The sequence below is a fragment of the Eptesicus fuscus genome, chromosome 11, assembly GCF_027574615.1.
Source record: "Eptesicus fuscus isolate TK198812 chromosome 11, DD_ASM_mEF_20220401, whole genome shotgun sequence".
NCBI classification, from domain to species: domain Eukaryota; kingdom Metazoa; phylum Chordata; class Mammalia; order Chiroptera; family Vespertilionidae; genus Eptesicus; species Eptesicus fuscus.
Window position 1 is genome coordinate 43159987 of NC_072483.1, and position 17603 is coordinate 43177589.

Consider the following 17603-nt stretch of genomic DNA (forward strand, 5'->3'; position numbering starts at 1 on the left):
AATGAAAATCTTTATGTCAGAAATAATAAGGGGTCTCCATTAATTGTAAATAAATTCCTTAGGAATATCAATGCTTTCTGTTAACCCCAGTCCTCTAAAAATGCATGTCAAATACTTGGAAAGGCTATATTACATATTTTAAATATCCACCAATTACTTAATTTTGTGACTATTTGGTCACTAATTTAACAACAAACATTTGTTATGTAGTCATTTGATATATTAATTGATAAAGATACAAAAATTAATAATGCAGTGTTATTCTTCAATTAATCAATACTGCCCTTTATTTCCCTCCAACTAATTCTTCCAGATTCATCCTACACAACAGAAATTCATAGCTGGCACTACTTTATTGAGGAAGGTGGACATGAACTAATGTCAATCAATGATACTTAACCATGTTCGGGAAACTATCTTATGTTATCTCAATCTTCACAATAACTTAAGTATTATCATCACCATTTAATATATTAGGAGAGGAAAGTTCTGGGTGGTCACATAACTGGTCAATCTTCCTCAGATAGTAAGGGAAGAAGTTGAGATTTCTCCTTGGTCTGTCCATCTCAATATCTCTTCCACACTGAACTCCCAGTCACCTTGTTTCCACCTGTGGGCATAGTTCTCAAAAAGGTTGGAAACATATACACTTTACATAACTCAGAGGAGCCTCTTTCTCAGTGGAATTAAAATATTTGCTAGCCTCTCTATTGGCAGGGATTGGTTCCCCAGTAATGGTGAAGAGCATAGGCTCCAGGTAGGACAGCCTGTTTTGGTTTTCTGGCCCCTTCCACTTATTAGCTGTGTGATCTTAGGGAAGTTACTTAACCTCTCTGTGTTTCAGTTTTGATATGTACAAAAGTAGGATAATGATAGTACCTTGTTCATTGAGTTCATATACTAAACTCCTGACAGAGAGCCTAGAATATATTAAGTGTTCAGATTATGCACTGTATTGTCGTTATTATCCACTGTCATGAACTAAAAGGTAGCGAAAGTCTAAAAAAGTATGGCTAGCTTCCCTGAAAAGAAAAGGCTTTAGCAAAACCCAAAGAATGCATGAAATTAGAAGAGGGGGATGGGGAAGAAAAGTCCTAAAAAGCACAAAGCCATCTATTTTATGTTTGTTATTAATTCTAGAGCAAAGTAGACACAAAAACATCCCATTGGTTTTGTCAAAGTTAGTGAGATTTATGCATTATGTTATTTCTTTCCACTTTTGAAATGAGCAGATGCAGACACAAAGGAACTAGCTAGCCTCCGAGGGAGGCCTCCAGCTGGTACAAGGCTTGCTCCACTTTCCTTAGTTTTTTGAGTGGGTGTTGCTGCCACCTGCTGCCTCCACTACTACCTGTCAAATTCCAATGTTAATGTGGAAAAATACATATTTTGTCCATGGTTTTAAAATATTTTTTTAAAGGCTGTACTAACAGATGCAGAAACTTGACTATTTTTAACTTTCTAATATATTTTAAATGATGTACTTTTTCTGTTAAAGGATTTGCAGGCAAATAAAACTCATTTTTTTTTCTGTTCAGTACAGATTGTAGTGGTGTCTTACTTTTTAACTATTATATTAGTAATGAAAAGATAGGAGTTTGATATTCATTTTTCTTCTTTATTTAAGTTTTTAAAGATGTTCTTGGCCCATACGGTTCCTTCAGTATATTCCTAGCAAGGAGGGAGTATGGAACAGTAACTAGACATCATTTTGGATTTTCTGTGTTCAGTGTAATGATACTGATTTTATAAGATCTAAAGTACCAAAAAAAAAAAAAAAGATGTTATAGCTTGGGAAAAAAATATGTGTTCAAATCTAGATTAAGTGAAAAGAAAAGATATTGAATATGGCTTTGCAATTGTTTATGAAATAGCCTGTGATTGAGTCCTAGACAACCATTTCAAGAGAAAAAAATGAAAAAGTATCTTTTTATATTTTATGAGATTGCTCAAACCTTGATACCCAATGTGGATGAGAAAATGAACATATAGATTGTTCTGAATTTAGGCTTAGATGCTGAAATAGAAAATGAAATATCAACTGCAATCAAGAAAATATATAAGAAAAAATCATGACAAAAAAGTTTTTCTAATAAATGCAAGGGTAGTTCAATAACTGAAGAATCTATTAACATAATTCATCACATTAACAGATTAATGGAAGTAAAAGCTAACACCATTGAAAAATATTTTGAATAGCCTATAATCCAGTATTTACTTTGATAAGCAAAATATTAGTAAAATAGAACTTCCTTAACCTAATAGAAACATGGCATATTTAGAAGTGGGAAATTATCAATATTACAGTTAAAGATGGAAACCAGATAAGGATATTGACCATCATGTCTTCCATAATACATGTGTTAATTCTAGGGGAAAAAAACAAGTATGTAAGAAGAGAAATATTGTATAATTCCACCTATATTTCATTCCAGAAAAGGCAAAACTATGAAGACAGTAAAGATCAGTGGTTGCCAGGAGTTGGGGTTTAGGGAATGGGACGAATAGGCAGAGTGAGAGAAATTTTAGGGCAGTGAAATACTCTGCATGATAATATAATGATGGAGGTATTGTTGGAAGCTGCCCATTGCCTTCACTAGCAGAGAGGTGTAGACAAGGAACCCGGAAGGCTGGTCAACCTTGAAGCTCTGAAAGGTCAGAGCCAAGCACCCACTGTTTAGTTGAGACAATGGTAGCTAATGCAATTTCCACCTTTTAGTCTTATGTAAATCCTTGCTGATTTGGCTATTATTGGAATTGCCTGCCTAAAGGCTATGGGTGTATCCCATCCTATCTAATAAAAGAGTGATATGCTAATTGACCGTACCTCTGCCACAAGCCATGCCCACCAGCAAATCAGGAGCGAGTATGCAAATTAACCCAACCAAGATGGCTGCGGCCATGGAGCTGCAGCAAGCAGGAGGCTTGGGTTTCCCAGGCAATGGAAGAAGCCAAGCTTCCCTGCCGCCCTGGCTGGCCCACGCCTACACTCAAGGCTACAAAGTTTCAATTATAGTAGATAAATAAATCACAACAAAAATGGCAGCAGCCACAGAGCTGGAAAGAACAGGAGGCTTGAGTTGCCCCCTGGCGATGGAGGAAGCCAAGCTCCTGCAGCCCTGGCCTGCCTTGGCCTCTGCTACAAAGTTTCAATTATAGAAGATAAATAAATCCCAATAAAAATGGCTGTGGCCACGGAGCAAGCAGGAGGCTTGGCTCTGCTCAAGGCTACAGTTTCAATTATAGAATATAAATAAATCCCAGATACCAGGGCCTCTGCTTGGGTCGCCAGGGGGTGTGGCCGGTCTGCAAACCACCACAGGCCCCTCGCCCAGGCCACCCCACACTCCAAGGGAACCTCCACCCTGATCCAGGACACCCTTCAGGGCAAACCAGCTGGCCCCCACATATGCACCAGGCCTCTATCCTATCTAATAAGAGAGTAATATGCAAATTGACCATCACTCCAACACACAAGATGGCTGCCCCCATGTGGTTAAAGATGGCTGCCCCCATGTGGACACAAGATGGCCTCCACAAGATGGCCAGCAGGGGAGGGCAGTTGGGAGGGACCAGGTCTGCAAGGGAGGGCAGTTGGGGGCGATCAAGCCTGCAGGGGAGGGAAGTTGGGGGTGACCGGGCCGGCAGGGAAGGGCAGTTGAGGGGGGGACCCAGGCCTGCAGGGGAGAGCAGTTAGGGGGGACCAGGCCTGCAGAGGAGGGCAGTTAGGGGTGACCAGGCCTTCAGGGGAGGGCAGTTAGGGGTGACCAGGCCTTCAGGGGAGGGCAGTTAGGGGCAATCAGGCTGGCAGGGGAGCAGTTAGGCATAAATCAGGATGGCAGGGGAATGGTTAGGGAGTGGTCAGGCTGGCAGGCAGAAGTGGTTAGGGGCAATCAGGAAGGCAAGCAGGCAAGCAGTTGGGAGCCAGCAGTTCTGGATTGTGAGAGGCATGTCCGACTGCCCATTTAGGCCCAATCCTACCGGATTGGAGAGGGTGCAGGCTGGGCTGAGGGACACCCCCCCCCCCCGCATGCACGAATTTCGTGTACTGGGCCTCTAGTAGTCTTAATAAAAGGGATAGTAGGCCAGAGCAGGGTGGAGTCTTTCCTCTTGAGTTGGGCTCCCACCTGGCCCCCAATATTTGCAAATTAATACTTGCTTGTCTAGTCTCTTTCATTTGTGTGTGGCCTCCTCCAGAGCCCAAAACCTGAACCTGAACCCTGAACCATGCGGGACGTGGGGGGACACTCGCAAGGCATGTCATTATACATTTGCCCAAACCCACAGAATGTACAATACCAAAAGTGAACTCTATTTAAATTATGGACCTTGGTTGATTCTGCTATACTAATCTACATTCATCAATTGTAACCAATGTACCACTCCAGTAGGGGATGCTAATAATGGGGGACCTATATGGAAAAATCTCTATGCTTGCCTTTCAATTTTGCTGTGAACTGAAAACTGCTCTAAAAAAACAGTCTTAAAAAAAATCTGAACTGGACATCTAGCTAAACATGGTTAAAAACAAAGCCAAAAGCAAGTGTTAATTCGAGAAAAACCAAGTGTGCAAGAAGAGAGCTATAACTATTTAATTTTGAACATTATCCTATCTAATAAAACAGTAATATGCAAATCATCACTCTGCTACACTCACAAGCCACGCCCACCAGCCACGTCCACCAGCCAATCAGAAAGCGAATATGCAAATACACCTAACCAAGATGGCTGCAGCCTCGGAGAGCAGCGGTGGTTGGAACTGGGATATTGGAGCCGAAGATCAGAGGGGAAGATCAGAGCCAGCGGGGGTCCCCCACAGGTGATCAGAGCCAGCTGGGGTTCCTGCCCAGGGCCCGAGCCTCAGCCAGAGGCTTGCAGCCTTGGCTGAGGGTGGAGACCCTCGATGGGAGACAGCTGGGGGTCCCTGCCTAGAGCCCAAGCCTCAAACAGAAGCTTGAGGCCTTGGCCTTGGATGGAGAAGGTGATAGAGCCAGCTGGGAGTCCCTGCCCAGGGACCGAGCCTCAAACAGAGGCTTGCGGCATTATCTGGGGGCGGAGTGGGGTGATCAGAGCCAGCTGGGGGTCGGAGGGCGATTGGAGCCTGGCAATCAGAGCCAGCTGGGGTCCCCGGAGGGCGATCGGAGCCAGCTGGGGGACCCTGCCCAGAGCCCAAGCCTCTGCCAGAGGCTTTAGGCCTTGGCTGGGGGTGGAGCCCGTGAGCAGAGCCAGCTGGGGGTCCCTTCCCAGGGCCCAAGCCTCAGCCAGAGGCTTGCAGCCTTGGCTGGGGGTGGAGCCAGGCGATTGAGCCAGCTGGGGTCCCCTGCGGGTGATCGGAACCAGCTGGGGGTCCCTGCCCAGGGCCCGAGCCTCAAACAGAGGCTTGAGGCCTTGGCCAGGGGCGGAGCCTGGTGATCGAGCCAGCTGGGGGTCCCCTGCCAAAGGCTGGAGGCTTTAGGCCTTGGCAGGGGCAGAGCCAGAGATCACAGGAGATAGGTGTGAACTACAGAGGAAATACCTTTTCTGACCTCTCATTGGCTAAACTCCGTGTATGCCACTGATAATATTCTTAGTAACTTGGGTATAAGAATCCAAAAAGGTGATCTAGGGCTTTTCCACCACACTCCTGGAGAAAAAAATGAAGGTCCGCTGCTGGAGGGCTAAGAAATGTCATAACCTGCCCTAGTTGGTTTGGCTCAGTGGATAATGCCTAGGTTTGCCAACCGCAGAGTCCAGGTTTGATTCTGATCAAGGGCATGTACCTAAGTTGCAGGCTCCTCCCTGGCTGGGGCCCAGGTCAGGGCTCATGAAGGAGGCAAGCAATCTAAGTATTCCTCTCACTTTGATGTTTCTCTCTGTCTTTCCCTTTCTCTTTCACATTCTCTATGTGAAATGGAAACATATACTCAGGTGAGGATAAAAAAATAAATTAAAAAAAATGTCATATTCTATGAAAGACACATCTTGAAAATGCCTAAAGAAAGTTGTCATTTTTTCTTGTGAAGGGACTGGAGTCCGTGTTGATGAAAACACCTTGGCTGCAGTGACTTGCAGTGGCTCCAGCAGCGGGGTAATGGGGCTGGTGCCTTTCCCTGATTAGCCTGGTTGTCTCTCACAAGACATCCCCTGAGGGCTCCCAGTATGTGAGAGGGGGCAGGCTGGGCTGAGAAGATCCGTTTCCCCCCCCCTCCCCCAGTGCACGAATTTCATGCACCGGGCCCCTAGTATTATATATTTGCATATTATGATAGGGAAGGAGAGAAATGATCATTTGAGAGAGAGCTAAATCCTCATTTACTATGTGACAAGACAACAGTAAGAAACCAGAAATAGCAATTACAAGCATATTATGTAGAAGTAAAAAATGTAAATGCCAAATGATACATCTGAAATAGGAAAAGATTTGGTAGTAGATCACTCCGTTTCATTAAAAGCCATCAGTAATATTTGATTTTGTAGAAATATATGAATGTATTCTTTTGAGAAAAAAATAAATCCAAATGAAAGTAATATGGGGGAAAATCAGGATCCTTTAAAGTGCCCCACAAAGCTTCAAATAGATCACAGCAACATAATGGAGGCTTACTGTAAAGTTAAATGCTTCAAGTGTTTTAATATATTTTAATACTAACAAAAATAGAGGCTGGCTTATGGCAGTTTGCAGCCTTGGTATGGCAAATACTTTCAAAAGAATAATTGCTTGCTTCCCTTACTCTAAAAAATCCAGTCATATACATAGTTAAATTTTTTAAGAAGCCTTTTTGTGTGGGAGTGGGGAGGTTTGGGGGAGTTCTTCATTCTGCAAAATTATCTCAGCTTGTATTCTGGATTCAGGCATTTCATCCTATTTTGAAAGACAAATTCCACTTTGACAACAGTTGGGTGGTAGTAATAAGGCAAAGCAATAGGAAGCAAGCCCTAACAAATATGCCTTCAGTCTCCACAGACTTAGGAAAAACAGCTTCAGGGGGATTGCTTCTGATCCCCAGAACATAAGACTTCAGATCCGAAAGATCAAACATCACACCTCTCTGTGGCACCTGCCCAGATTCTTTTCCGCTAAACACAGGCACCTTCCAAATCAGATGATCTCGGGCAGGGTCTGCATTTTTGTTAAGAGAGCCTTACACATTAACCTCTTCAACCAGACACATCGGAGAGTGAAGTGCTCCAGCTGGCAGGCAAACAAAGGCTCCACGTTTCCTGTCAGGCCACCAGCTATTAATGACGGAGGCAGACCTGCCCACTTCCCCAGCGCGGCCTTGGCTGACAGCTCTCTGCCACTTCCTGGCTCCCAGCTCACGTTTCTTCTGATTCTGTTATCTGCATAATTGTGATTTATATGAACATTAAAGCTATTCAGGAAAATTCTTCTTGGGAATCACTATAAACATCAAAACTGATCTTTTTTTTTAAAAAAACACACATTTTACATAAAGCTAATCTTGAGTTAAAATGTACATAAGACATTATGCTGATTTTTTTTGGCCAAAATACCTTCTTTTTTATATGAATCATAAAAAGCTTGCACAGCTTGGCACCACAAATATCACAAATACTTCTTTTTTTCTCATTTGGGACACTAACCATTTTTGATTTTTATTGTCTCTTTCTTTCTTTCTTTCTGTCTCTCTCTCTCTCTTTCTCTCTCTCTCTCTCTTTCTTTCTTTCTTTCTTGCTTTCTTTCTTCCTTTCTTTCTTTCTCTTTCTTTCTTCCTCCACTATTGGCTCTAATTTCTCTGTTAACTCTAAAAATTTGGTGTTAACTGTTTTTGTCAGTTTGGATTGAAAAAAGCAGAGAGTGGATCAGAGAGGGCAGAATTTCACTTTTCATTTATATAATTTTTAAATTAAATTTATTTTTAAAATTGATTTGAGAGAGAGAGAGAGGTGAGCATTGATTCAATTCATTGTTCCACTTATTTATTCATTAGTTGCTCTTTGCATGTGGGCTGACTGGGGATGGAGCACTCAACTTGGGTGCCTCAGGACAACACTCTAAGCAATTGAGCTACCCGGCCAGGGCCTCACTTCTTCATATAATAAAAATTTGTTAGAATTATGAGTGTTGTTTTGATTCTCAACTGTGTTTTTCACAGAACAGAATTACATGAAAATATTTTACATTAAAATAAATGTAATGCAGTTAATTATTTTCTATTAGGGTTCTACTTGGGTTTACCTCTCTTCACCTTATACACTGTCTCTGTACAATCTTGTGCACAGCAGACTCTCCCTATACTCCAGACTTGCATTTCCAAAATGCTGGGTGACTTCTCCTTCTTCTTCCTCTCTCTGAACACCAGGTGTTACTCAAAATAAAGATATTAAAATATTAAAAACTCATTATTTTTTCCCAGACTGCTTCCTCTCCTATCCTGGTTAATAACTTAGAAAAACCTGGGCCCCTTCCTCTACATTTTAATATACCCTATTAAGTAGTCTACTGAAGTGTGTTTGTCTACCCCACCTCAACCCCAATAAGTTTTAAGAGTCCTGCAAAAAAGGATTGTGCTTTATTGATCTCCCCAGTCCCAGTACCTGAAAAGTGACTAAAGCAAGTAAACATTTAGTAAATGCTAACTGACTGAACAGATTCTTCCATTTCCTCATTTTGGTGGTGAGCTCTGGACCATCTACCAGTCTGGTTATCCAAACAGAAAACCTTGGCATCACCCGCCTCTTTACTTCCTCTTCCCTTGTATCATGTCTTTCTACCCCCAATCTGTGCTCACCTCTGCTGCAACATAAAAGCAAGATAGAGTTTTTGAGGACATTCTTAAGGGAGACGCCTTTATTTTTATTTGAAAGTCCCCTAATCCATGGCAAAGTGTCCGTCCTCTCCATGTCCCTGTCCTAATGTGATAATCTTGAACTGATTCTGTCATTATATGCATCATTCCTCTAGGCCTCACACACTTCTGCCAACAATAGCTTCCAACCTCCTCCCACTCTCCTTTTTCATCCAATTAATGCCAGCACATTTTAAGCAGCCGAGCACATATTGCATTATCTTGAAATTCTATTAAATTAGTCTACGGAGGTTACCTTCTATGTGCTTGTCCACCCCACCTGCCTGCCTGCCCAGCTTGTGTTAAGGACTCTTCCTCTGTTTCCATGGCACTTTCCTATAATTCTATTAAGTATTTTATTCAGATTATCTCTCCGGTGTCTATTCTCCCCATCTACACACTATAGGTGTCTAAGGCCAGGGATTTTTTTCTTCATCTTCACAGTCCCAATTCCTAGAAGAGTAATTGCCATCAGCTGGACATTTAATAAATGCTTGTTGGCTAAAAAAAATCAAACAGGCTACTCTATTTTTGTTCTTTGATTATAAATCTATACCAGAGACCAGTATGTGTTCTAACTGGCAATAACAAACAGGTTGCCAACCTCACTAAGGCAGCCATTTATAAAAATATTAATGATGGACCCTGGCCAGTGTTGTGAGGTGGTTAGAGCATCAGCCCATGCACCAAAAGGTCTCAGGTTTGATTCCCAGTCAAGGGCACATTCTATTTGTTGCTTCATGTAGGCAGACTGGTAAAACTTACCAGTAGCTCTAACAGTGCTGCAGAACTTGCAGTCAAATGATATTTTGCAAATGAGTTAGAAATCTTTCTAGTATGGAGATAACCTTAGGAACATTTTCTTTGACAAGGGAATAATTTTGTATGAAATTTTTATTGTCCCAAGATAATTTTTATTTTTTCATTACTTCAAATATTTGGTCGGTCAGTCCTCAAGTTGAATCAACTAAAATCAGAAAAAAAAAACATAGATTCATCCACTTATTCAACTAATCAACAGTTCTTTGCTGAATTCGAATTCTTTGTTAGCCACCGTACTGAGTAATGGGGATTCGGTGTGAAATAAAACAAATGTGATCTCTGTTCTCATGGAGTTCACAATATGGTGAGAAATACATAAAATACACAATAAAACATGAATAAAGATAATTTTACAAATAGCATTATTATTTTATTCCTATGTGTAAGTCCCTTCTCATGTCCTATGGTAAAATTCCAAATTTAACCAACCAAAGTATTCAAGTTCTGAACCTACTCCTGTCTACCACACTCTCAGATAATCACATTTCAGAAAGAAATAGAGGGTACCGCACATGAACATGCAAATTCCCTTTACTGGTCTTCAGAATAAAACCGTATTTACTCTCCATACTCTTACTGTTTCAACAAGAAGAAGTATCCCAACTCCACTGCAAGGATTACTCTATATTGTAAACTAGGGGCCCGGTGCACGAAATTCGTGCACTGGGGTTGGGGGGGTCCCTCAGCCCAACCTGCCCCCTCTCACATACTGGGTGCCCTCAGGGGATGTCCTACTGATGTCCCGTGGGGAGCGGGCCTAAGCCGCAGTCTGGCCTCCCTTTGTGGGAGGCAACCGGGCTGATCAGGGGAAGGCACCAGCCCCATCACCCCGCTGCTGCAGCCACTGCCAGTCACCACAGCCACCAAGGTGTTTTCATCAATATGGACTCCAGTCCCTTCACCAAGAAAAGATGACAACTTTCTTTAGGCATTTTCAAGATGTGTCTTTCATAGGCTAAGCATTTCTTTTTGTTTTTTTTAATCCTCACCTGAGGATATGTCCCCATTGATTTTTAGAGAGTGTGGAAGAGAGAGGGAGAGACAGAGAGAAACATCAATGTGAGAGGGACACTTTGATTGGTTGCCTCCTGTATGAGCCCTGACCATGGGCGCCAGGCTGGGGGGCATGCAGGGACCCCTGGGCTGCACGCAGCGGTGGCCGCCGGGGTCTCCACACACCCCAGAGGCCAGCAGCCAGGCCCCCATCGTGGGCGCCAGGCTGGGGGCATGGACCCAAACTGCCTCTTGGTGCTGGAGCATTCCCAAGTGGCTGGGGGTACTATGGTGACACGGGATGTTCCTGCCCTGCCCCCAGCCCCTTGGCGCCTGCACCTATAGGCTTGAAGAAGCCAGGGGGTGTTTTGGGACCCCTGCCACCCAGGACCTAAGCGCAGGCCTATAGGCTCTGAGCAGCCTGGGTCTGGAGGATGTTTACGGGACCCAGGCCGCTCAGTGCCCACATATGCAAATTAACCACCATCTTGTTCGCTCTGATTGGCTGTGGGTGTAGTGAAGGTGCAGTCAATTTGCATGTTTGTCTATTATTAGGTAAGATTCCAACTTTTCAAGATCTCCTGGCTTGATCTACAAGTTCAATATCTTCTATGGTAAAAAAGATACTTTATTAGGGTTCTAACTCCCTCAAACCACTGTTTTGTCATGTCATTTGCATTTATTTATGCTCTTCACACACAAATAAGGAGGAGGAGGGAGAGGATTTGCAAAATTTACTTTCCTATCATTTTGCTTTCATCTTAATTCTCTCTCATCTGGCTTCTACTCATATTATTTGATTGAATCTCTGGAAGGTTACGAGTAACTTCCTGTCACCTGAAGTAGAAGCCTGTGGTTTGCATCAGGCAGTGTCTGCTTCTGGCATCATTGACTTGCTTTCCTTTAGGGTCGTCCTTCCCCCACTCTGAGTCCATGTGACTTAGTTTGGTTGACCTTATCCTTAGCATGGAGGGTAATCAAGTAATCTAAACATGAGCAACTCAAAGAGGCCATGCTGATAGGGTTTGGGATTGTCACAGGTCCTCAGTAGAGCCAATCAGAACTGACACTGGAAGTAAAGTAGGAGATAATTTATAAAACAAAGCTCTTTCTTTTTATATAGACTTGAACTTGAATGGATGTAGGCTGAGACTGCTGCTGTCATCTTGTCATGATAAAGGGAAAGCCTGTCAGAAACTAGAGCCATAACAGGAAGTGAAGCCAAGAGATTAAAAAAAAGGAGAGAAATTATGTCTGATTTCATTGACTGAGCTCCTAAATTCAACCAAACCTCATAACGGAACTACCCTTGAGCTTTACAGTAATCTGAGCAATAAATTCCCTTTGCTTCATTCAGTTTGGGTCCTGTGGTTGTTGTCATTGGCAACAAAAAGAGCAATAATGTATACATTATCAAAACATCCCATTTAACAAAACTAATTATTACATTTTTTCAAATATGCATTATTCTTCTATCTTAACACATTTTTTTCTGATCCTTTCTTTAATTCCCTTTAGTTCCTTCTTATGTCTAGGATTATATTGTAGAATTTCAGGATTAGAATGGATAAGGGGTAGAGGAACTAATATGTGTTGAGGTCCTTGGGGAAGGCATATTTTATGTGCATAAATACCTGGGGAAAGTGTAGCTGCATTTTTGCAATTATATTTGGAACACCAATCACACACACTGTTGTTTAAAATGCTGTAAAAGAGATGCCACGTGAAGAGAAAATAGCTGTAAATATGGACTGCATACTATCATTTCTATTTTAAATATAAAGAATTGAATATTAACAAAGCACAGAATGAAGGTTTTCATAGCAATGTCTCTGATCCTAGTTTGGAAAAGAATGGGAGGACTGTGTTATTACATTTTCATACTAGCACGCTTTCTAGAAAGCAATTAAATTGCTGCCTCAGTTTTTCGAAAACAAAAGGTTAGAAAATACAATAAACTGACCATTATTTCCATAAAGAACTGAAAGTCATTGGACTGTGAGCTATTTGAAATCATATCAAAAAGCAGAATTTATGGCCCTCTGAGTTATGAAAAAGGAAATTGAACTGTGTTTCATTTTTAAAACACAACCACTAAAAAGGTGTTTCCATAGTAACAAGGTCAATACCAGTAGCCATTACAGACCTTCCTCCTTTCTGATAGTGGGTTTAAAGATCTCTTTCAAATACCAATTTAAAAACCCTATGAAAAAAATATAGTTTTTCTGATCAGTCATCTGAACCAAGAATGAGGAAAAACACACATTGGAGTACTGAATTTCTCATGTTTTATGGATTACGAGCATTTGTGGCTATCATATTTTCAGAAAGAAGCCTGCCTGGCCAGCTACTATGCCAGTCCCTAAAGATGGGATTTGATTAGCCTGATTGTAAATCTGGACAAATAGAAGTTGTTTGCAGTAGTATTCAAACAGAAATAAAAGGCGGCACAGTATTGAGAAACACACTTCTTTAACATCTAAATATTGAAAGAGTTAAGTAAATAACCACTGTTATTAGAAAAATTTCAAAGGCTCAGATAAAATAAGACATCACCACTAGAGCAAGCTTAGAAAGATGCAGTCCTCATTTTGATTACAGTAGAAATAAATAGCTCTGTGGCCATAAAGTCAATTCATTAAGGCCAACCAGGAAGTGGCTTCTCCTTTCTCTCTTCCTTTGTATTGAGATATGCTGCCTTTATGATGATCATTTGTGAGATATTTTATTTCTCTTTGTATTCAAAATAGTATCTCACATAACATTTTGTATATAAAAGATACTAAAAAAAGTAAGTGGAAAATGAATCATGAAAAATAATGACAAAAGAGTAACTAAAGTAACATAAAATCTCTAGTCTATTTTTAGAAATGATGCATCAGTTAAAAGTGTACTCATAATTTTAATCTCTTTACCAAGGGGCTCTTGATTCTGTTCACAGATTCATTAACTGTTAAATAATGAATCCAATCGCCTGGTCCCTACGCAGATCTCTCAGAATTTCTGCAGGTAGGGACCTGACATCAGTATTTTGAAAAGCTGCTCAGCTCAGGTAATTCTAATGAGAAGCCAGAGTTGAAAAATCATTGCTTTAAATGGTTTTCCTGAAGGTCAATTAATGAATAATTTATTTTCCCTCAACTTTTAAGGACTTGTTTTCCCCCCTCAATATTGTATCATAGTGCTATACCAAATCTACAAGACTTTTTATTATAACCTACTGGTTTATTCTCTAGAATCACTTTTCATAATAAAAACTTCAATGAAAATAGTTGTCTTACACAATTGAAAAATTAAGCCAAAATTATTAATTGAATTCTGTGTTCAATATATTTCTTAGCTCTTTGTTGTTGTGCAATCAACTTTTGAAAATCAGAACTGAATACAGACCAACATAATAGATGCTAAGTAAATATCAGTAGAATTTAATATATGCTTTTGGGTTTTTATGCTTTCCTTTCCTGGGCCTGTATTGCCTTTTACACCCTTATCTATCTGGAAAAGTTCAGATTCATCCTTCAAAACATACAGATCATGTTTCTCTTCCTCCAGGAAGCCTTCTCTGATTCAGACAGACTATTAAACACTCTCTTATGTAGCCCTGCCACTACACCTCATTTATGCTTCTATTTAGCACTCCTTCTACTATACTGTCATTTCTTTTCTTTTTTAAACATATGTCCCTTCTCTACAACTGATTGTGAACAACTTGCAGCAGGTGCTGACTTATGCCTCTCTGCTCTTTTTCTCTCAGGGCACACCAAAATAGCCAGAAACAATAGGCACTCTGAGTTTACTATATGAAAGAATACGTGGCCACATTGAAGTGAACCAGGTGCATTTCAAAAACTCTATTGTAATGGACTAAACTGTCTCCCCAACAATGTTCAAGGGCCAACCTCCAGTGAGATGGAATCTGGAGATAGGGACTTTGGAAGATAATTAGGTTTAGATGAGGTCATGGGGGCTGGGCACTCTTGATGGGATCAGTGCTCTTATAAGAGGAGACACAAGAGAGCTTGCTTTCTGACACGTGAAGACACAGCAAGAAGACCAGGAAGAGATTTCTCACCAGAATCTGACCACACTGGCAGCCTCCAGACTGTGAGAAAGTAAATGTCTGTTGTTTAAGCTACCCAACTATAGTATTTTGTTCCAGCAACCCAAGTTGACTAATACAATTATGAGCTGGGATTAAGTTGTTTGAAGAGAACATTAATCTAAGCATCAGAGATAATTACACATTTCCCTTTTATTTAAGTCTTTAAAAAAAATGTTTGTTTTTTTACAAAGGAAAGGCCATATCCAATGCAGTTAGACTAGATATTTCGTATTTTCTTCCCCCAAAATTTGAGGCTTCGTTTTTGGTATTTACCTGATACAGCATCGAGTAACAAATGAAGTGATTTTTGCATAAGAACAGTTAACCAATAGGAAAAAAGTAAGCTACCTTGGGGACCACATTATTAATTGTAGCTATTCACCAGGCTTCCTTTTTTCCCCCTCTCTCACAGGTAACATTCTTTGAAGATCCAGCCTGTCATTATGTCTTAAGTTAATTTCATTTTGTCTTATTTGGGATAGTGAAAATATTTAAGGTCTCATGGAAACTCCATAATGTATTATGTATTTATTCAACAAATACTTATTGTGCATTATGGGAATCTAATTTTGCATTTAAAGCCAATTTAGTTAGTTTTATTCCAGCATTCTCTTGGGACTATGGAGATGAACTACTCAGTCCTTATCTGGTGAGTCTATTCTATAACCAAATCATAAAAACTGTGCAGTTTAGATCAGCAGTACTCACACTTTGAATTTCACGGATGAGTAAATAAAATTTGGGAAACTGATACCAAGTTTCCAACATTTATTTGGCCAACTATTAACATTAAAAACAAATACCACTATCATCTTTCACTATTAGTTCACAAATGACAAAGCATCCTACATAATAAAAAGGTAATATGCAAATTGCATCACTCAGCTACGCCCACGATTGGGCCGGCTGGAGGCGTGGGGGGGCGGGACTCAGGGTGGCTGATTGGCTGGCAGGAGGAGCAGGGGGCGGGGACTCGCGAGTCCCCGCCCCCCACTCCTCTCACCAGCTTAAACGTCCGGCGCTGCGGGAGGACCCATGGGGCCCGGCAGAAGGCGCCGGTGGCGGAACTCAGGGTGGCCTATTGCGTGGCTGCCGGCATCAGTTTTCCGCCAGCACCAGTTTTCCTCTGGCCACCTGACGAGGAGCACCTCCAGCCAGCGCCATCGGCCACCCGGAGTCCCACCCCGAGCCTTCGGGAGGCGTTCCGATCGGCGGGTGGTCAGAGGAAATGGTGCCAGGTGGCCAATCGCGCTGGCTGGAGGCGCTCCGATCCGCGGGTGGCCAGAGGAAAACTGGTGCTGGCGGAAAACTGGTGCTGGCAGCCAGGTGAAGGAAAGCCTATTGCACGAAACTTCGTGCAACGGGCTTCTAGTGTTACTATAAAATAATTAAAGAATATAATCTTAGTAGAGAGTAAAGGGTGGCTTTCAATGTGACTACATTTTGTTTAATGGCCAAAAGCATCCAAAATATTCTTTATTCCTCTCATTTCAACCTAGATTGATGAAATTTATTAAGAACAAATCTATCTCTGAGGTATATATAGAAATTTCTATCATCTACCACTTTTCCTCCTGAGTGCTCTACCTAGACCCTATTTCTCACCATTCTCATCAGCTATGCAGAGTCCAAGGTAAACATGCATGCCTAGCTACATGTAATTATTTTCTCTCATTTTTGAAAATAATGAAGAAAGAAAAATGATGCTTCTGGTACCACTATTACTTTACATTTCAGAATTTACGCCAAACAAATATCTATTTGAAAGTCATAAATCAAAGACCAATCAATATAGCAACAAAACTTACATGTGTGGACCCAATGAAATTACCCTGGCCATTGCAATTCCAAGAATCACAGTTGTTAAAACTGTGGAAATAAGAGAGATCTGCAAAAGAAAATGTAACGATACCATTAGTTGCTTCGTAGAGCAGTGTGCTGCTGCATTAATAATTAAAAATGCAATACCCGACTATTTAGTCAGGGTCACTGACCTCTTTTCCCCTAGATTGTCAAATAAAAAAATGACAACAGCCAACACAACAATAGCCATCTGGTGTGAATGAATCAATATGCCTATTTCTTTTGTCATATCAACAAAAAAAAAGATAATATTTATTTGGTGTGCCACAGAATTTTAATAATTAGTTTATGTGTTGCCATGAGATTAAAAAGGTTGAAAATCGCTGGTATAGGAATTATTTTATTGAAAATATTAGGTGTTTCTCTCTTTACTTGAGTAAATATATGCCCAGTTTCAAATACAATAATTTAGTAGTTTATTCTTATAGGTTGGGTTGATAATTTCAAGTATATAACTTTTTATCATATCATAGTCTGTTTTTTTCCACTTAAATAGGAGAGCAAGTATCATATATGACTTGTAATCTTGCAAGATGGCTTTACATGATTTTAGTGGCTTCCTGTGTAGAATACAAAACTGATGATTTTCTTCTATGAAAGTGAAAATATCTTTATTTTTCTTCAGGCCCTATGTTAGTGTTGACTTATGCTTTTTTTCTATCTATAGTTGCTCCTTCTGCTTGTCTTTATCTTACCCTCACCCTTCCAACCCAACAATCCCCTCTCACATTTTTGGGGTGCCTTTAATGTTTCCTTTTTGTTCTCTAGCTTTAGTTGTTTGCCTTTGTGATCTTGCCATTTGGTCTGTATTTCTAAGTCTTCTTTGCTTCTTCCTTTCTCTTTGGTCACTATTTCAACTGGTTAAAACATAAACCGATCTGTGTATGCATGTGTTCTACACACTCATTACATTAGATTTATGTTTAATCTCTTACTTTTTAATGGATAAACACATTTTAGACTTTTTTCTCTGATAAGATAAATAAAATACAAACTTTATTTTATTTCATTTAATGGTTGTTAACCTTGTTTTC

At 40.8% G+C, this 17603-nt stretch overlaps 1 protein-coding gene across 2 annotated transcripts in view; it reads right to left on the bottom strand.

Moving 5' to 3' along the window:
* SLC38A11 (solute carrier family 38 member 11) overlaps positions 1–17603 on the bottom strand; it is a 52081-nt gene that overhangs the window by 18146 nt on the left and 16332 nt on the right. For both annotated transcript variants that reach the window (XM_008138622.3, XM_054723341.1), the window contains one exon: positions 16515–16594. In XM_008138622.3, coding sequence (XP_008136844.2) covers positions 16515–16594 — 80 coding nt within the window. The remainder of the gene's footprint in view (positions 1–16514; positions 16595–17603) is intronic.